The sequence below is a fragment of the Electrophorus electricus genome, chromosome 17, assembly GCF_041902795.1.
Source record: "Electrophorus electricus isolate QZ-2024a chromosome 17, ASM4190279v1, whole genome shotgun sequence".
Classification (NCBI taxonomy): domain Eukaryota; kingdom Metazoa; phylum Chordata; class Actinopteri; order Gymnotiformes; family Gymnotidae; genus Electrophorus; species Electrophorus electricus.
The window spans coordinates 10,844,141-10,866,509 of record NC_137513.1 but is presented as its reverse complement, the minus strand read 5'-3'; the positions used below and the strand labels follow the sequence as shown (position 1 = coordinate 10,866,509).

At 37.6% G+C, this 22,369-nt stretch overlaps 1 protein-coding gene across 1 annotated transcript in view; it reads right to left on the bottom strand.

Moving 5' to 3' along the window:
* lsamp (limbic system associated membrane protein) overlaps positions 1-19,169 on the bottom strand; it is a 722,044-nt gene extending 702,875 nt beyond the window's left edge. The window contains exon 1 of the mRNA XM_035534192.2: positions 18,952-19,169. Within this exon, the coding sequence (XP_035390085.1) occupies positions 18,952-19,015 (64 nt within the window). The 5' untranslated portion in view covers positions 19,016-19,169. The remainder of the gene's footprint in view (positions 1-18,951) is intronic.
* Positions 19,170-22,369: the final 3,200 nt, after the last annotated feature.

The following is a 22,369-nucleotide window of genomic DNA, read 5'->3' as shown; positions in this document are numbered from 1 at the left end:
TGTGTGTTTGTGTGTGTATCAATCTTATTTTTTTTTAATTTCATAATGCATATCATTTCTATCAGTTTTCTATCAAAAAGGGATTTTTACTGAAAATGCTAATCTTTCAAACCTGGAATGTATCATCAATAAAATGTATAAATTACCTAATCTAATTAATAAGAAAAGACAGGTTGAATGAGACTCTAAGTGCATACCCAGTAGTCTCCCTTCAATCAGCCTAAAACAGTAAAAAGGAAGCACAAACAAGCTTCAGAAAATAAAGCAATATTAAATCAGTAGTGTGCCCTCTGGATATACCATATACTGACATTGTGGTTTGACGTATTGCTAACTGGAAAAAAAGGAATTCTCCTGACAGATCTCCAACTGCATGCATGAAAGTGACAAAATCTAGCCTGATACAGATATGCCATGTCAGTCCCCTGCAGTACACTTCCCAAACAGGTGGTTAGAATATTCCACTTAGAAGAATGGGCAGAAAGGGAGATCTGTTTTAAGGCCGTATATGAATGCTTTACTTGGTAAAAAAAAAAAAAAAAAAAAAAAAAAAAAAAAAAAAAAAAAAATATATATATATATATATATATATATATATATATATATATATATATATATATATATATATATATATATATATATATATAATACAATGAGTTAATTTGCAATTTAATTGGCAAGTCTTACAAATTACAACAAACTACAGCAAAACAACTTTAAAGCTATATTAGATGAGTACATTGCACTGTTCTTAAAGCTAAAGCTTGGAATTGCCTGAAATTGCTGGCCATGCATTGTAGGCGTAATGTTCTGGAATTTGCATATGCTTCTGTCTGTCATGGTTTAGTAAGCAATTGTGAACACCACTGAGTTTTAATTGAAATTATTCAAATTATCATTCTAATTATCTGTCTTGTCAGACAGCTTGAAAATAATGCCTGGATCAAAATATATATATATTTTACCTTCTGCAGTTAAGTAGCCTTCTGCAGTTATGTTTGAAGGTGATGAAGATATGAAGTCGGTGCTCTCAAACAAGAAAACATTTTCAGTAACACTTCCTATGAACCCTGTATTTATAATGCATTATAAATGTATTTATAATGCATTGTATGGCATAAATGATGCTTTATAATGTCTGCCATACGCCTGTATAATTGTTCAAAGCAAGATTATATGACTTCATAAAGTTATAAAAAAATGATAACAAGAATATTAGAGAATATTAAAATATTAGAACATATTTAGACATATTAGACATATTATATTATTTTACAATTTCATGAAAAACATTAACTCATTTAGAAATTGATGGCAGCAATGCATCTCGAAAAAGTTGGGACAGGGCCATGTTTACCATTGTGTAACATTCCCTCTTCTTTTAACAACAGTCTGTAAACATCTGGGAAGTGATGAAACCAATTACTGGAGTTTTTGGTGCAGAATGTTGTCCCATTCTTGTTTTCTTTGCTATATCTTTCATTTCATGATGAGCCAAATATTTTGTATTTGTGAAAAGTCTGGATTGCAGACAGACCAGTTCAGCACCCGGACTCACCGGATAGATGCAGTAAGTGGTTTAGTGTTGTCTTGCTGAAATATTCCCTGAAAGAGATGCTGTCTGGATGGAAGCATATGCTGTTCTAAAACCTCTATATACTGTTCAGCATTGACATGTGCCTTTCCAGATGTGTAAGTTGCCCACGCCATAGGCACTAATGCAACCCCATACCATCAGAGATGCAGGCTTTTGAACTGTGCACTGATAACAGGCTGGGTGCTCCCTCTTCTCTAGAGTCCGCAGGATACGGTGTCTGTGGCTTCCAAAACAATTTTCATATCTCGATTAAATTGTCCACAGAACACTTTTTTTTTTTCCATTTTGCCTTAGTTCATTTTAAACTAACTTTGGCCCAGAGAAGACTGTGTCATTTCTGGATCATGTGACATGTAACTTTTTCTTTGCCTGATACAGATTTAACTTGCATTTGTGGCTTGCATGGCAAACTGTGTTCATAGACAGTGATTTCTGGAAGTGTTCATGAGCCCATGCAATGATTTCGAGTACATAATCATGCCTGTTTTTAATGCAGTGCCACCTGAGGGCCCGAACATCATGAGCATCCAATATTGACTGTCAGCCCTGTCCTTTATGCTCAGGGATTTCTCCAGATTCTCTGAATGTTTTGACGATATTATGGTGGTCTTCGCAATGTTACTCTGAGGATCATTTTTCTGAAATTGTTCCAAAATGTTTAGACATAGTTTTTTGCAGATTGGTGAATCTTTGCTTCTGAGAGTCTTTGCCTCTTTAAAATTCTATTTTTGTACCCACTCATGTAACTTAGTAGAAAACTGCTCCTCCAGCTGTTTTTTATTAGTACCACTTACTTTTCCAGTCTTTGGTTGTCCCATCCCAACTTTTTTGGAATGCATTACTGCCACCAAGTTCCAAATTAGTTACTATTTTTCATGAAATGGTAAAATGTCTCACTTTGAACATCTGATATGTGTTCTATGTTCTACATTCTAACAATTTCAAAGACAATGGTTGGTTCAAGAACAAGGTTAAGCAGCAGACACTGTGGACAACAGGCCTCAACTGTCCTATAAAAATAATGGCAAAGAGCAGCTGGGGTGAAGTGCATGGTGAGGATGGTTTAAAACAGACTCCTAGGGGTAGGTCTGAAATCATTCAAAACTAAAGCCCTTCATTGATGAGAAGCAAAGAAGAGCATAGAGAGACTTGGACAAGTCCATAATGACTGGACCCTAGAGGACTGGAGTAAGGTCATCTCCTTTGATGAGTTCAATTTTAAGTTTGTCCCTAGACCTGGTCGTCTGATGATTAGACTTTATAAACCCCGACTTTATGAAATCATATTCTGTTACTTTATTAGGTGTTATGTATGTAGCTGTAATTACATAACAGTAATTATAAGGCTTATGGCAAGCATTATAAAGCATTATATATTCCATAAACCACATTACAAAAACATTAATAATGCATTATACATACAGGATTCATAGGAAGCATTACATTTTCTTCTACAATAAAACGAGCAAATCATATATTTTCACCTTCAGACATACAAAGTAATTACACATTTCACTCATCACGACTTTATAAAAAACACCCAGTGGTGTGTTTTATGAGCATACTATTCCAAACTGCAATCCTTCTGTGGTCATGCACACACACACACACACACACACACACACACACACACACACACACACACACATATATATATATGCTTTGTACTTTATATGAAATACATATCCTTTTATGAGAATAGATGTCAGTGTTGAGAATACTATCAGGCTAAAGCCCTGGCTAGAGTACAAAAAAGACAGTAAAAGATGTGTGCATATCTAAGTGCTTAGTGAATCAATGGAGAGATTAGACTTCAATCTTTGTAGATACCCTATATCCTTCAGTTGGATTATTTATCACAAAAAACTAAAATATCATAATATGTTTAAATAAAACATATTTTACCATTTTAATGTAAAAAGTTGTAATAACCTGATATTATATATATCTGATATATGATTTTTCATTTAAGTACTCAACACTCCTTAACATACATATTTATCAGTTGATCTCCACAAGTAATAAGCAACAAATATAGTTTTCTATGTTATAGCAGAGACACTGGCAGGCAGGGTATTCAATGCTGTCTGTGGGGGCAGGACTGGGTGTCTGTCAGCCAGCAAGAGTGGGCAATGGTACCATGTATTGTCCCACCCTTAATGAGCAACCTATAAAAATAAATTCAGCATCATTATAGTAGCATGCTATAGGTCATTGTGCTGTAATTTGAACATGCACAACACACAATAGCCTCTGTAGCTGTTCTCTACAGAGTCCACTGTGTCCTTAGCATGAATCTGCATCAGGGCAAAGCACTTGGACCAAGGAGCAGAGATGATGAGATTGTTGCTGAAAGGAACATCTGAATCCTTTCTCCTCATGACTGATGCATTTGGATATGCACTCCTGTGCACATCGAATCACATCAGATAAGACACCCTGGCAGAAAGCCACAAAGCTGCAGCCTTCGGACCCAGAACTATGCCTAGCATTCTGAGTTGCTTTGCACTGAAAGATCACAAAATGACTTGCATATCATATTCTCAGTACAATGGCAGTCCTTGATGGGAGCCTCCATCTATATCAAGGTGCATTTTTGCATTACTAGACCAATTGTTTACAGCTGGCAGAACAGCCCTTCCAGTGCAAGTCAAGCTGCACTGCCTCAGGCAATAACACACAGAATGACCCGCTGCAAAAAGACCATAACTAAATGAATCTGACATGTAAAGGAAAGCTGTAATTAGGCAAAGCTCTTTCCATTGCATGGTGCGATGGAGGAGCAATGCAAGGTTAAGAGGAGACAACGAATGATGACCATGTCCCCACATTAGCAGAGACACCAGGTTTATTTCAGAAACCTGCAAAAGCACATATCTGCAGAAAACGTTTCATGCAGCACTGAAAAATTCTGAATATAGCTGGGTTTCAATCTTTGATCTTAAGGACATGTTTCATTTTTGTACTTTACTTATGAATATCAAATTAAAAGCACATTTCTTCACATACCTTATACAAGTTTTATTAACTTGAAGCTGAAAGAGCAATGATCATCAATTTTAGCATTGCAAGACATTTAAGGCCTGATTCAACAATGTGCACACCTTTTTGGGAAACAAAGTTGCTTAAACTGGGTAAAGGACTAAACGTGAAGGGCCTCTCAGTTCCTACAACTAACAGTGTAGCTCCTCCCAGATCCTATAACTAACAATGAAGGACCTCCTGGCTCCTATAAGTAACAGTGAAAGACCTCTCAGCTCCAATAACTAACAGTGAAGGATCTCTCATCTCCAATAACTAACAGTGAAATACTTCTCAGATGCTATAACTAACAGTGTAGGAGCTCTCAGCTCCTATAACTAACAGTGAAAGACCTCTCACCTCCTATAACTAACTTTTCATAAGTGGACAGATGCAGATACAAAAAAAATTATATATATATATATATATATATATATATATATATATATATATATATATATATATATTTTTTTTTTTTTTTTTTTTTTATTTTATTTTTTTTTTCTTTTGTTTTTTTGCAGTACAAATGTTGAAAAAACTTCTGGGTACCAAACCTATTGTGTTCTTGACATTAGGTTTCTTGCCATTACAGTGGTCTTCTAGATATTACACTATGTGTTTGAGGCTTATACATGTTCAGTCCTGTCACTGTTGATCCAGTGAAAACATATGGGACCAGGTCTACTTCAGCAGGAGTAGAGCAGTGTCAGTCATCTTGGGAAAGTTCTCACTGTGCAATCTATTCCTTGGTATAACTATTAAAATCATTTGAATAATTACAAACTATTAACCTGTGTGTGAGTGTGTGTGTGTGTGTGTGTGTGTGTGTGTGTGTGTGTGTGTTTGCGTGTTTGCCTGTTCCACATAACTGTGTCAACTTGATATAGCAAAGGTAAAAGGTGTCTGTAGAATAGCTGGTGTGTAAATAAGGCAACCACATATACCTTTCATCTCATTCAGCATTTATTCTTCATTTCCTTCTCTCTCTGACTAGGGCTGCACAATATATTGCTTGTAAATCATTATCACAATACTGTCCTGTGTGATATTTGTATCGTAGAAAGAGACGTCTGACTTTATTTTCACGTATGCTTTCATGTATGTCCATCGAATCTCTGATTTTCCTGAGAAGTGTCCTGTGGATGAAGGATCTTTGTCAAAATAATGTTAATATATTCTATTAACATTATACATTATATTTTCAAATATAATTACTATATATATTACAATGTCATTCATAAAAATGCTACTCTTTAACCATGTCACAAGATGGATTCATCACTATGTTTTACACACCACAATCTACCACAGATTGTACTGGCAATAGTTAACTATATTGCTGTAATATACTTTTGCCATGCAGCTCTTCTCTACATGCCCCTTTCAACTGTTAGTATGATAATTATCTCCACAAGGGAATATTTTACCTGGTTAAGGTTTTGACTATTTTACCATCGATTGCAATATTTATCACAAAAGCCTAAAATATCACAATATGACCGACATTGCTCAATCCTGTTTCTCAGTAGAGCTAAATGAACAATAGTCTCTGAATAGGTGAACAAACAATGATGCTGATCTCTTTCTGTGACAGAGGAACCATATTTAATTGAGGAGCCATATTTAATGACAGAGAGCATGAGTGGGCGACTGAGCAAGAGAGAGAATGATGTAAAATGGGATGGTGAAAAACAGTCTGATGTTGCCTTGTATGGAGCATTGTGGGAGATGTAGTTAAGTTTTTCTCTTATTCAGCACTTAAGCAACTTATATATTTATCAGTATGAGAGTATGTGTACTTACCTGGGGATCAAACCTAAGAATTTTCCTGCTTTATCTAATGAGAATGTCACCAGGGAATAGAAATATTTAAGAGTATGTGAATAACATAGAGTTAATGTCACAGAATGCATGCCTCCTGTGAGTCATGTGGTTTGGTCCGCCACATGCAGTGGGAGGATCTTTGTTTATTTGTAACCATGCCTGCACACCTGCACCAGGTTAATGTTTTGTCTTTGTGTATATATACCTGTGTCGTGGAGTGCAGTTCTGTCGGTCTTTGATATGTTTGGTTTTGTGCATGTTTGTCTCTGTATATGGTTGCTCTTGTTCACACTAGTTATATGTATGTAGATTTTCACCATTTATGTCATGTGTGAGTGCCATTGTTGTTTTTGTTATATGTTAATAAATGTCTTTCCACGTCAAAGGAGTCTGTGCGTCCTGCCCCTCGCCCTGCACTCAGGCCTTACAGTTAAATTACATCCCTTACCCTGAGACCTGAGAGAGAGAAATGCATGAAGTTTGTAATGCTACCAAATTAATAAAAACAAACCAGAAATACTAATTGTGGACAGTCTTTCATGTCAACTGCAGTGAACCTTTCAAATATAAAAACATGTTGCACATTATAAATTAAGACTTTGGGCATGGCTGTAGCAGCATGGTCTCTTCATAAAAAAAAGTATGTCTCATTAATTATATATATATATATATATATATATATATATATATATATATATATATATATATATATATATGTGTGTGTGTGTGTGTGTGTGTGTGTGTGTGTGTGTGTGTGTGTGTGTGTGTGTGTGTGTGTGTGTGTGTATAAACATAGCACAGTAGACTATTCAAAGTACAAAATTTAAATGCATTACAAGCATAGTGTGTCTCCTTTGACCCACGAGAATGTACCTCCCCCCAAGGGTTTCTCTAAGGTATAAAGAGTTGTGACACTCTCCTGTATGAAAGGGAGAAATGAGAAGTGGAGCTCTGTAGAAAGAACAGCAAAAGAAAAGAGATGGTGTGAACCTGTCTGATTCTGACTACAGAGGAACAGAAACAGACTGATAGAACCATTCATGATCAAAGCCTGTTCCTTCCCTAGGAAGTGAAGGGAGAAGCACACTGGAAGCCTCAGCGCTGTAATGAATATCAACACATTCGATTCGAACATCGAACATCAAGCAACTAGTAAAAGCAATGGCTACTTCTGCCTTCAAACATGATATAAAATATAGGGGAAAAATGCATTCTTTTCAAAGGTGACTTCCTTGTTATAACCAGCAGTGTGTGATTGCATGTGAAAAATAATGAAATGTGATCTACTATATTCAAGCATATTTACTTAGATAAATAGCTACTTTATTTCATAAGATAAATATTGAAACTCTAAAGGAAAATCCTGACATTCTCTCTCTCTCATGCACACACAATACATGCTTGAACCGTGAACTGATGGAAGTTACATTTAATGAACCGGGCACATAAAAAAAATAAAAAATCTCCCTCAGTCCTCATCAGCAAACCCAGTTTAACGGTACTCCCACTTGTAAGAAAGGGACTATGCACAGCAGAGCAATCTTCAGGGCTGGTTTTTCCTGTACTCTTTCTTACCTGGATGTGGTATGATTCATGGTCATTTATGACTTCCAATCTTAGATTTGTAGTACCAATAATGAAACTATCGACATTCCACACAGGGCTCCAATATCCTAAAATCATTGTAGCATTAAGATCATCTTAAATGAGACATAGAGTGTTCAGAGTGATACTCTATCATTTATCCTTAATCTTTGTTTCGTGATGCTTTGAGAAATCCAGGTCAGAACATTGGTTTAGTTTGTTTCTTTGTAATCTACAGTAATGAGACTCTCCATTGTTGGCTTTTCTCCACTTCTCATAAAAAATCCTACCGGAAGCAAAGGCTAAGCAAATTCATTTGGCGGGTGTCTCGTGCTAATTTTCAACCCTGTTGTCATGGTTGGTCCATCCCATCATCCATGTTCCATGGTTTCCATGTCATGTTTCTTTTTCCATTACGTTCCAGTCCTTGTTTTCGTTTTCACCGTTCATGATTTGCATCTGTGCCTTGTTTAGTGTTCATTAGTTCATGTATTTAGACCCTGTCTTGTTCCCTTTGTCTTGGCTGTTCTTTGAATGCATGTTTGGATGTTTTTGAAAACCTGTCTCTGTAAGTTTGTACTCTGTGCCTTTGTGTTTATCCTAGCTTTCGTGTTTCTTAGCCTCTAAGTTTATCCTAGCCTCTGTTATTGCCTACCTTCCCTGTTTGCTTTCATGTGTTTTAGGTTTATCATGTATCCCCATAATCTCTGTATCGGTAAACTGACCCTGGACTACTCTGACGACTACAACTTTAGATTTGCCCCAAATAAATATCGCTCTTCTCCACACATCCATCCGCCTCCTCACCACTCATCGTTACACCTATTGTGTAGGTACATATGCACTTAGCCTAAACAACAATGTCACTTCATACCATAAGTAGGGCAATGACACCAAAAAGGCAGCCATCTTGTTTTCAGTCATGACTAAAAGGGGTGGCCCAAATTACCTGTTCATCACTTTATAATCTCTACCAAAACCCAACAAATAAATAAATAAAATAAGACTACCTAAACTCCTCCTGTAATATAAGCATGACCAGAGTTAACACTTGAATTTCAAGTTAACGATTCATTATATATTAACTAAAGACTGACAATAACTGCAGAAGTTCACCATACTTAACTGGGGTCACACATTTACAACCATAGCTCAACCAGACTCTGCTTCAGAAGCTTCTCAGGTGACTCAGGCCATAGAAACCTCATTAAAACCTAATTTTAAAAAGGTCAATAAACTAAATGGACATAAGCACATCCTAAGCAGCCCTGGACTTAATTTAATTTCTATGTATGATAGTTGTTCTGAGGCTCTGAAAGCAAACTCTTGCTAGAAAGCTAAACTACTGCAGCTTTAAATGAGATGCAAATAGACTTACAGAAACATGTCCCTCTAAATATTCCATTATAGTTTGATATTTGATCATGGACCAACAGTGACAGTTAACTGCTGCAGTGGTGGGAAAAAAATACTTATTATTGGCTAGTTAATGCATCTCACTGACTGACTAATGGACAAATTAATGACTATCTAATTAATCAGTCTGTGACTGGATTACTGTTTTCTACTGACAAACAGATCCAATAAGTGCATTTACTCCACATATGAAATTCACACACACAACCACACACACACAAATACAAGATAACTGTAGTGATGTAAATATGACAATCTTCAGATGAACGAAGCAATTTGCCAAAGTGCAGAAAAGAATAAATCTCTCAGATGAAAATAACTTTCCCTCCCAAGGTCCATTCCACTGTTTGTTTTCACTGATTTAAACTGCTGCTGTCAGGAGCACATGGAAAATGGATTTCAAAGAGCCAAGGACATGGATGAGAAAGAAGAAATTGAAAAGATAAGGCTGCAAACAAACAGCTACAATGACAGTAGCTTACAGTGAAATCAAAAGTCTGCCATTCCTTACATTATTTAAGCAAACAGTAGTCCTTTTTAACAGAAGGGTATTACATGATTGCATGATTATGACCAAAATGACAATCATGATTTTATTTTTTTTTATCAGTATTGAGATCAGAATTATTTGAGATAATGATTATAAGTATTATTCACTGACTTTAGGGACAAAATATTGTTATTGCATTTTCACATTTATATAAACCATGCACTGCTTTCACTTTCATATTTTGCCACATTCCTGCTAATGTAAAAATCTTTCTATCAAAATATTCACCTGAATTCAGTGCTTAGATGCAGAATATAAATAAATATTTACCAAAATGTGTTATACAAAATGAATCAGAAGAGCACTGCTTTCACTTTCACATACAGTGGTAGATTCCAGCTAATGTACAAATCTTTACATCCCTAGCAAAATGAAAGGAAATCTGTGTGACCAGTGAAATTAATTATTTTCTTACTAGGAAGACATCACTCTCTATGTACATGTTACCTTAGCCACTGGACTTCAAATGGCAACTACATGAGAGACATTGTGGCATGACTAATTGAAAAGCTTTTTTCAAGGCTATCCTTCAATTAAAATCTCACAGCAAGGTTAGCCAAATCCATTTATAAATCTTAGTTAGAAAGTCTGTAAGATGGACTATGCCTGGCTAAGAACTAGCCTGTTGCACACATGCAACTTTTGTTTTGCCAGCTGTATTTGTACTGCTGAGCTGTATTTGAAGTCCAAATAACAATATAATTTAATCGAAAATATATGTATATATACACAGTCATGTGAAAAACAAAGTATATCCTCCTTGCATTTGATGGTTTTATGTACCAGGACATAATAAAAACTCATCTGGTCCTTAGAATGTCTTAAAATTAAGTAAATATAATGAACAACACAACAAAAATGAAGCCAAAATGGAGAAGCCATGTGTGAAAACCTAACTCTATAACTTTTAGAACCATCTTTAGCAGCAATAATTAACATTAATAATTTATCACATCATTCTGGAGGAATTTTGGCCAACACTTTATTACCACATTGCTTCAGTTCATTGAAGTTTAGAACATTGTTTCAATTCATTGAAGTGGGCATTCATTTATGCACAGCTCTCTTAAGGTCCCACAACAACATTTCAATTGGGTTGAGGTCTGAACATTGACTGGGCCATTGCAACACCTTGATTCTTTTCTGTTTTAGCCATTTTGTTGGAGATTGGCTGGTGTGCTTGGGATCATTGCCCTGTTACCTGACCCAATTTTGGCCAAGCTGTCACTGTTGGATAGATGGCCTCTTCTTATGAATTCAAATTCATTCTGATTGCAATAATTATTGAAAATAAGGTGAGCTGAGTACATAATTTTACATCATGTTGATAGAAAACAAAAGACAAATGAATGGACCCACACCAGGCAAAGTCACCCTGCTGCATATACATCCTGAAAGTAGATTACAGGACAGAGGGGCAGCAGCTATAGTATAAAGCACTGGACCAGGTCAGACCAGAAAGATTGGGTGTGGTCATTTACTCTCAAATGGCAATAACAGGAAACAGCCAGAAATATAATCCAAAAGACAAGATGTAAGAAACTGAAAGACAGAAATGAAAAGCTGACAGGCAGTAACACTGAATAAGCCATATCTGTGTCATTCTTCATATTTAAGAACCACAGAGATAATAAGAGATTTTTTAAGCACCATTCACAGCACTTTCAACTAAACCGACCCTCCACTATCTACTATTATATACTGTACATGATAAAATCAATGCAGAGGAAACAGTTCCATAACTCATCTCATTTACACATATCCCTTCTGGTATTAACTGATTAAAAATCCAAAAGATCCTGGCTTGACTGCTCCACTGGTATCCACTGGTATCCACCTTTGTGTGTGTGTGTACAGAGTGGAGTGCTGGAATGAAAATGATGACAGATATTCTTACAGATACACATGCACACACACACACACACACACACACACACACACACACACACACACACACACACACACACACACACACACACATACACACTCATGGACACACATGCATGCACCCCCACCACCCAACACACACACACACACAAACACACACACACAGAGGTCTTAGCCAGGTCAATGTCCTGTCAGAAGAATGCTCAAAGCACAGGGGAGCAAGTGACAGAGAGAGTGAAAATGGACAGATGCAGACACACTCAGCAGGATACAGAGTGGACACCTGACATTGTCCTATCTGAGAGGGACACAGGAAATGATGTCACCCTTTTCTCATATTAGATAAAATAGGATATATATAGTATAGTGAGTTTGATCTAGCCACTTTGCAAACATCACAAGGTATATTTTAAGATGCACCATCTTATAAATCTATTGTGAATAATTTATAAGAACATCAGAAGGCTCCATCAAAAATGTATTTTTAATTAATGTTCCGGTTCACTTGTTAAAATGTTAAAATAACAAACAAGAAAGATTGAAAGGGTATCCAAGTGATGCAAATTGCTCAGGATTTACATGTAATTAATGAATAGGCATTGTTTTTGCAGTAATTTATAACAGCCTCTCAGGGATACAGAAACATTAGAGCACTTGTTGAGGTGAACATGTTATTTTGAAGAAAAATGTTATTATGAAGAAAAATGCTATTTTTTAAATTACATTTTATTTTCATTTTATTTATATTAATGAGTCCTAATATAATGTTCAGGCCTATGCAGTATGGGAATAAATTCTATGCTTTGCATGACAGGCAGCGCTAAATCATATAGTAAACTGTTTGGATAATATATGTAGAGACAGAGTGAAAAGTTAAGTGAAAGTGAATAGGTCTAAACTATAAACCTTCTACACTTTTTTTACAGAATGACCACTTTCTCCACTATGCTTTTATAATCAAACTGCTCTAACCAGTGGCACACTCCAAGTCTAAATGGAACTTCCATGAGCAGTAGAATGTAAAGTAAAGACCATCAACCAAGCTGAAATAGTCTTATAAAAACATGATACATTCCAAGACTTTCTGTGTACATAATCAGAACTATTGCAAACAGGGATTCATAGATGCTGTTTAAATGGTCTGAACACAAACACAACACCTACACTCACCCCCTGCCCCCCCCCCCATACATACACACACACACACATACATACATACATACACACACAAACACATACATACATACACACACAAACACATACACACACAAACACATACATACATACATACACACACACACACACACACACACACACACACACACACACACACACACACACACACAGAGACTTTCTAAGTTTCTCAGCGGTCTCTGTGGAAAGATACTGCTGCTCTGCTTTCTCACAACAGAATGCCAGCACCACAGGAAACTTGCTGCAGAGAGTGCCAAGGACACAAACACACAAACACACACACACACACACAAACAGAGAGAGGGAAAGAAACAGGGAGAGACAGAGAGACAGAGAAAGAAAAACACTACTACTTTTGGAAAGACAGAAGCAAGTGGAAGGCTCAGCTGGCACACCATGGCCCAGTTACATAATACATGTAGCATAATGTGCTTCTCACGGTCTTCAGGTTACGTAAAAATACAAAGATAAAAACACCCACATCTTTGCCATGCAGTAAACCCAACTGGGCATCTTTAGAGGAAAACAGTGCACACATCATTCCAGCCTATTACAGTTCATTTAACTGCAGTGAAAGAGGATTAGTCTCAAAAGTAGCAGGAAGCATAGCAACCAGCCATGAACAGCTCTGGTGGTGGAGGGCTTTATGTGGTTGCTCTCTGACCGTGAAGCTATTGAGCACCACAGGGAGTTTCCTAAAGACAACATTCCCCAGCTCGTAAGCTAACTCTGAAACAAATCTACCAAAGACTGTTTTACACAGCAGGTAACTATAGCAACCTCTATCCATCTTGACAAGTGTTTTGACAGCACTACCTGTTTCTGCAACTGTAAACACTCTTAGATAACTCAGAGTTCCATGATGGAGCTGAATTAAACTTTAACTATGAGGAAATATCAGAAAATATCAGAAACTTTAACTATGAGGAAATATCAGAAATTTTTATGAAGATGCTGGCCTTTTTTACCTGAGTCTTTCGCACTCAAAAAAAGAAAAAAAACAAACAAACATGTACCATGTCACTGGAATGAGCCAAGAATTCCCACATAAACCAATTAAAGATTCTTCAAATAGTCCACCCTGCCAGAACTGTCTCCCAAGAGATTCCCAAAGGCAACTCTGGACTCAAACCATGACATCACTGAAATTGTTAGCTTCAGCTGACAGGGGGCACTTGTTCCATCTACTAACACATGCGTCCTGTCAGGAGGGTATGGAGCAAGTGTTTCAACTCGAGTGTGCAAGCAGTTCAATACAAACATGATTATGTCACCTACAGTGTCAGTTAGACATGCCAGTCTCGCCATGGTGTCGAAAAGAGTCAGATAGCACACTCTGGAACACAATCTGAGGATTTCCCTGTTTTGTTTTGGGGTTTTTTTCATATCTTTCTCTTATGTGTGCACCAAGAGTTCCAACTGCAAATTCAGTAAAAGACCTAAAAAGGCAGTGAGCAGAGAGTAAATACTTATAAGTATATGGTCATGGTATAAGTATATGTTCACCTTGTATTAAGGTGTTTTGAGGTCAAAAAACCTCAAAACACATGAATAACACAAAGTATTACAGTGCATCACTACCTCTTTGTCATTAGGCCAATATTTAAAGAGGTTTTAATTCCTTAATCCATTCTTAAGATTGTTATCCTGTATTCTTCATGGTGTCTTTTGAGTCTCTGGACTAATCCGTGGAAGCATATTAGAGTGACACCTTTACTAGGACAATGTCTGTCCCATTTTAGCAAACCTAATAGTCTACTAATTCCACTAGAGCATTGGGATTGAGCGGATTTATAATAGGAATTCTAACACGATTAGTGCTGAGGAGAACACACATTAAACTACTTAACAGCAGTAATTCAGAATTAGAAGGCACAAATTAAAAACAGCACAACACATTTTTTATATCATCTTTAAATTCCAAATGGGCTGATTGATGCGTAACATGATAAAAACACATCTCTCTCACTCATGATGGTTTGTTACACAACATATGAATAGTAATAATGGGATATTATAACACCTAGACATAAACAAATTCACCAAATGTATTGTACAGTGCTTCCTAGGGATGTTGGTTGACACTTCTTAGGCCTTAGTGGATTTATAGTCTCCTGATTGTCAATTTACAACCGGCAGAATTACTATTATATTAATTCATTTATACATCTAAATTTGTCTGAAGCGCTACCTGTATTCAGGTCTGGCACAGTGAACAGTCTGTTATGATGTGTAGTGACGTGAGGCAGCACATGTATGGCAGAGATTTGTTAAGGTTTATTAAGGTTACTAAAGTACAAAGTCATTAACCCAGGAGTCAAACCCATAGGCAAAGTCAAAACAGGAAACTAAGAAACCACCAAGACCAGATGGGACAGGAACAAGAAAACACCACTTTTAATATCGGAAGGCCACCTCCTTGTGTTTCTGTTAAAGCAGAATAAGTGCAGTCCATGCAGAGCTCTGAAGCTGCTTTATAGTGACTCGCACATTCTTGTCTCTTGATAATGCCAGGGTACAAGCATTTGCAATAAGCCTCATATAAACTCGCTTTCTCTCTCTATCTCTATCTCTCTCTCTCTCTCTCTCTCAGTGCCATAGTAATGCAAGCTTGCCTTGATGGTGATGAATTGTGCCTTTGGAGCTACTTAACAGCCTTAGAGGGAGCCAACCTTTTCCATAGAGAAATTAATGGTGGACATATATAACACACTCTTGCCCTGCCTAAGCCAATTCATCTAACAAATGAGCATTATGTTAATGCAATCTGCAGGGTAATTTATAATTAGAGGAGGAGTCTGGACAGTGTCATCAGTAGAAAGACTAAGTCTACTGAAATCAATGTTACCTTATGACAGATTAACTGACTGACTGATTTAATTAATTGACCGATTCATTGATCAATCCAATAACTGATCTGTTCAAGCCTTTTATGTTCAGTGTTCTTATTTATTTAACACTGCCACATGCAGCAGTAACACATACAGTTTGCTAAAACACCATACTGTTAGGTAGCTGCTGAACGGTTAACTAGTGTTCATCAACACATGACACATAGGGATAACACATGTGATTTATTATTACATGCAGCCACACACTCATATGCTGTGCCCAAGACCTCTAGTGATTTCACTCTCAGCACTCTTACATAGTCATGCAATTACTCTAATTTCTATGATTGGTTTTGTGAGCTCCCAGTGTGTGAATAGATGAGTGAAAGAGGAGGAAGGACTGATGATTGTGCAAACCATGGGCCCCGAGCTGGGAAATCCTGTGTGGCCATGTGTGTAAATGAGCACTTTATTCGGACGCCAGCCTAAATGTAATGCAGTTGCCATGGTGCAAGAGAGCCTCCTAGTGCTGACTCCTGACACTGCATGAAAATAAAATGATGTGCAGCAGCAATGAAAAGGCTGAAAAAGACTTTTAGATCAGATCCCTTACTACTGCCCAATCTCTTACTATTCTCTCATCTCTCACATAACTTCTCTCTGCCTTTCATCTCTTAAACTTCTTCCTATTTAATCCACCCCTCCAATATATTGTTGTGTACAAAAAGGCTGCTTGAATAACAATACTATCAACTGCAAAATCATATAAAACATAACTCAGTACATAAAGAAAAGAAAAAACAATTAAAAAGCAAATATCACAATCAAAAAAGCAAAAAAAAACACAATCAAGAAACAGCAGCAGTCTCTGAGGATTACCTTTGTGTTCCCTCATGATGGCACATGTCTGCACTGTGCACTTTAGTAGGGGTAATCTTAGACTTGCAATCCTTTGTTTTCACGGGACTAAAAACAGCCCATGAGCTGCCCTGACTCCTGATGTTGGCTTTATAGACTAAGCCGTTTCAATAAGCACATTCGAATCACAGTGCTCAGGGTGCTCTCTTTAGTTTGGCACATAAATCAATGAGGCTAATTAGACACAAATACCCCCACCAAGGCAAAGACATAGATAAGCTGCATCACCAACATCTTCAAGCAAACACAGGAATATGTGTAGTGGCTTCACATTAGAAGTCAGCGTCTGATTGATTGATTGAGCAATTGATCAATGTTGATGCTGATAAGCAATAAGCAAAATCACATTCCTAAGAAATAACAATAGCAAAGCTGCACATTTGTTTGTACTTGATAATTGATAATGATAATTAGTATTAGTATAATTGCCAAAGGACCCTATTGTCTTGTTCTGCAAAACGATGCACAATACTGTTTCTTGTTTGAATGAAACCTGTCTTTTATAATCCTCTTGTGGTTTAGGGAATCTGTACTTGTGCAGATAGCAATCAGAGGAAGCCACTCTCCTTTCATCTGCAGACAGGCCACTGCAGCGGAGCCAGCCACGTGCCAGACCAGAGGCACTGTCATGTGTCCTCTCTCCAGGCAGCCAGGAGGTGGATCAAAAGGGTCTGCCAGGACGCACGGGGCCCTGACACACCGTCACGCGGCCGCAACCCCCCAAAGTCAGGGTTTTCACCTCTGCAGGCAGGATCGAGCCTGACTGGAACACTGGAGCACAGAGCCAGTCAGGCTAGGACCCAGCGAGCAACAGACTTATCCACAAGCCCTGAAAGGTCACATCAGCGTGGTGGGGAAACTGGCAGCTTCAAAAGGGATTCGCTTAGCTGAAGCCTCTCTTTACGTAGAGGACTTAAATGTGAGCTGAAGCTTGAAACCCTTACAGTTTTAAGTCCATCCAGACACCTAAGCACCTGTGTCAGACATGGGACGCTAGTCGCTTGAAACATATTTGGATATATGAAGTCAAGAGTCAGTAAGGACACAACAGCCCTATTGCTGAAGCAACACCTGCAGTGTTTAATTAGCACCTACTGTGTTCATTTGGATTCCAGCTGGACATGAATGCACAGTGTAAGTGTCAGTTCAACACTGGAGACTTTCCCTGCCATGACTTGGGTTGTTGTAAATTCATTCAGACAGCCAAATTCTCTGTTGTGGGGTTCTAATTGTGTATGGGCAATGGTCGGTAGGATGTATCCAAGTTATGCCTCAGCCAGCCAAACCCACACAGTAGGGTTTTTGCGTTCAGCCCCCAGCAAAAGTGCAAACTCAATGCCTACCACACAGACATTGGCTGAGGCTTTCTAACACTGTGTTCCTTGTCCAATCTAATGGGCAAAAATCATCATCAACATCATCAATGTCAAGATATAGCAACAGCATTCCACAACAGTTGCCACTCCACAAAAAAAACAAAACAAAACAAACAAAAAAAAACCATCCTACCAGGATGGAAATCCACACCCCCAATGGTGATAGTCACTTCCAGCTGGTCTGGTTATTATATTCCATGAAATATATATTATATTCCATGTCAGGTAGGAAATCTACACTCTGGGCTATAGAATTTATATATTTATATATTTCTATAAATATATATATTCTCTCTCTCTCTCTCTCTCTCTCTCTCTCTCTCTCTCTCTCTCTCTCTCTTTCTCTCTCTCTCTCTCTCTCTCTCTCTCACTCAGTCTCTTGCTCTCTCTTTCTGTTTCTCTCTCTCCCCTCCAAAACCAACACGGGGCTATCCCTCAAAGGGGCTCAGATCTAGTGACTACCACCCCCAATAACATCAGCATTTGTGATGTTAGTCAATCATTATCTACTACCAATAAAAAATGAAATAAATCATATTAACCAAGAAGATTGGCAACAGAATACACGCAATGTTAGTAGTGTAAGGAAATCGAATGTGTATGGTTTTAAGGATAAGCACTGTTATGAATTTACTGTATGTTAAATCTGTCCATAAATACAATTTTCCCTGTAAACTATTTTGCAAAAACAGTTCACACTCACTTAGAAAACAACCATCACGACCAGAGTATCAACCACAGTATTAGTCCTACCTTGAAATGCGAAGAGTACAAACAACGCCGGGATCCAGATAGTGTGTATCCAAAAGCAACTCATTTCGTCCTCCTGCGAATTAATAAGCCTCTTTCGTACGGTGTCGTATCGTGCTAAGTTCTCCGGGTAGGACGTGTCAAATTCTGCTCGTCGTCCTCTTCTCTTCTTGGTTTTCAGGTAGAAGCGATGCTCCGACCGCGGGCTGCTCCGACGCTCCTCTGTCCGGATGCTGCGGTGCACTCACTAACTAGAGAGCTGAAAAGTGCGATTCAGTCGCTGGTCCCCTCCTGATCATTTGCAGTGCTTTGCTGCCACCTAACGATAACCGAACCGTAAGATAATTAATTATGACGGTCACGCAAACCGCGACTCCTTCAGTAAACTGCATGCATTTTTAAACGCCCCTTTGACCATAGTTAATTAGATAGGTTCGTGAATATTTTTTTAGTAGACTTTCCGATTTTAAAATAAATAAATTATTAATAAGGAAAGAAAGAGAACTTGCTTATATAAGTATGCAAATGCAGTTATTACGGTCTTTTAACTTATTTGAACAAAGTTGTATTTGTGTTATGTATGGTTTGTCATTATGTAAGTGGAGCGCCATCTGCCTGTGTATAGTCACATCATCTCCAATGCCTTGTGAATAGCATGCCATTTTAAACCATGCCCTTAAATAGACACTCATTACGATTTTTTTACGAAAAAAAAAAAAAACACTTTGAAAGAGCTGAAGAACATATTTTCTAGGTCAGGGACATTAAAAAAGAAAGAAAAATGCAAAAGTCTGGGTATAATAAAAAAAATATTTTAAAAGAATCTAAGTGTATTTGGGGGTATCAAAGAATCAAAGTCTCTCTCTCTCTCTCTCTCTCTCTCTCTCTCTCTCTCTCTCTCTCTCTCTCTATATATATATATATATATATATATATATATATATATATATATATATATATATATATATATATATATATATATATATATATATATATATATTAAAAGTAAGCCAGTGATACCATAACATCTGGCATAGATATCCAGCACTAATTACTTAAAATAAACTATATATGCAGTTATTAAGTAATGCATTTAGGTATTCATTGACAGTGCGGCTTTTTATAGGCTATACGTGGTGATATTGAGTTTCTTTCTGATACTTTTCATCAAAATTGCTTGGTTTAATGTACTGTCCAAGACTGCTCTGATTTACTCAGCTAATAATCCATGATATTTAGCCGTATTCCTTCTAATTTAAGCCTAAACAAACGCTTGAAGTTTAATTTCTTCGTGCTTTGAACATGAAATCTCTCTGCTCGGTTTAGTTTATTGTGGCAGGGGGATATATTTAGCTGTATGATTTTTTTCGGATCCTTCATCGAGCCCTATTCTCTTCGAAGAATGAGGTAAAGTGGACTTGACAATGAATTCTGAGTATCAATAGATATTGCAACGTGCCAAGCTGTGAATCAAACAATTTCTTCATTCCACATTATCTTGCCGATACTACATGTGGGAACATGTGTCCCTTTCTGGTGAATTAGATAAGATAGCGATGCGTTCCTGTTTTGTGTGTGTGTGTAGGGGGGCAAGTCTGAGATGAGGGTGCCTAATTAACATCTGAGACAAGGGTGCCCACTTGCAGATACTACATAGCTCCACAAGGGAGGCTATTACCATTGAGCCCAGAGCCACTAACAGTGGGCTGCCGCTGTGTAGAACGTTCATACGGCCGTTCATTTTGTAGAACTTTCTTATCTGACATGGAAGTGTATAAGATTGTAAATGGATTGGAAGGTGGTATCTTTTGACTAATTTGGGCTTTATAGTGTTACTGCAGACTACTGACTTTCTGGAATCTGACTGGGAAAGAAAGCTGCTGAGCTTCATGTTACCTCAATGACATGGTGACTGAGAGATTAGCTGTTAGAGGTAACGGTTTGCCCAGCAGAGATTACTAATCCCAGAGGCCCCATATTGTGCAAATTATTGCAGTTTTTCTATTATATTCAATCCAGTCTTTGGGATCCTCCAGACAGTTCACATTTTTGCTCTCTTTTATTTCCTAATGAACACACATCAGGAAATCAGCATTTCATGTCCCTTGATCCTTTATCTATGGTGTGCTGGAAGCTGGAACACACTCAAAATGGCTTCCTAACCTCTTAATTAGGAAGTCATCATTAGCTCAGTGAGATAGAAAAATGTAAACATTTCCTATTGCAAGGAATTTTTACTCTACATACTATAGTTCTTCTGGACTCCAACTGCATACTGGAGATAGTATAAATCTTGTTAAGATATTGAAGGCACCATAGGGTCTCAGTGGGTTTTGCAAATGCTGTGATAGGTGTTTCAACGTGGAATAAAGGCATTCTGCATTTTCACTGAGCATTGTACACACAAGTGTACTGAAACAGTCCTAATATTAAATCACAACCCTAATTAGACTGTAATTGACTAACTGCAGAGTACCTGATGACCTACACAGTTCATCTCAGCCTTCTTTCAACCCTTTCATAAAGACCAATTCAGACATAGTTTAACTCAAACTACCAGGTAACCATAGTGTCATTCCTTGCAAATTCTATTGTTTTATGCTTCCACAACTGTTCTTTAACCCTGCCTCAAATTCTACATTGTTAAAGGTGAATTCAATGGGTATAACTAATTACGTATTGTAGCATTCACTTGGTCAGTATGTTTTGAGGAATTTGTAGGCATCTCGATGGTTTTCCACATGCAGTACAGCATGACTGAGCATTGAAGACATTTGTAGAGCAGTGTTTTCCAACCTCAGAGACCGTGCCAGACCTCCCACATTTTGCTCTACTAGAGATCATTTGAATTAGGCACTCAAAACCACTCAACACCTGGTACACTTCAGGTAGAATATGTGGACTACCTGGGGGTGGTCAGGTGGGCAGAGAGGAGCGGTATCCCCAAGAATTGGGTTGCAAAATACTGGGTCTTACTAAGTATTGAAGACATTTGGGAGCTTGACACAATTATAGGAGACATTGTGGAGTCCAGCAGGGTATTGCACATGTTCTGAGAATAAGTGCTGTAGGCACTAAAAGACCTGACTGGATATTGAAGATAGTCTGCCTGTCTTTGCACTGAATCAAGTTGCTTTGACATCTGCTGGGGTCACTCAGTGATAAAGAGAATCTGTTTCACTGTTTAGTCTATCCATCTGTGTCCCACAAATTCTTCCCATAATCAAATTCCCAGGGTCTGCAACATGTGCTTGATTTATATCCTGAAGCATACAGGATGTAAATATGGCATGCAATGACAAGTCTAAAAACCACTGTCAGCTATGTCTTTTCTCTATTTTAAGATAGACATTAGCTAATTTTGTCAGCCAGATGTCTGTATCTCCTTGTTTCCTTTAAGGCGTGCAGTTGAGTAATTTTG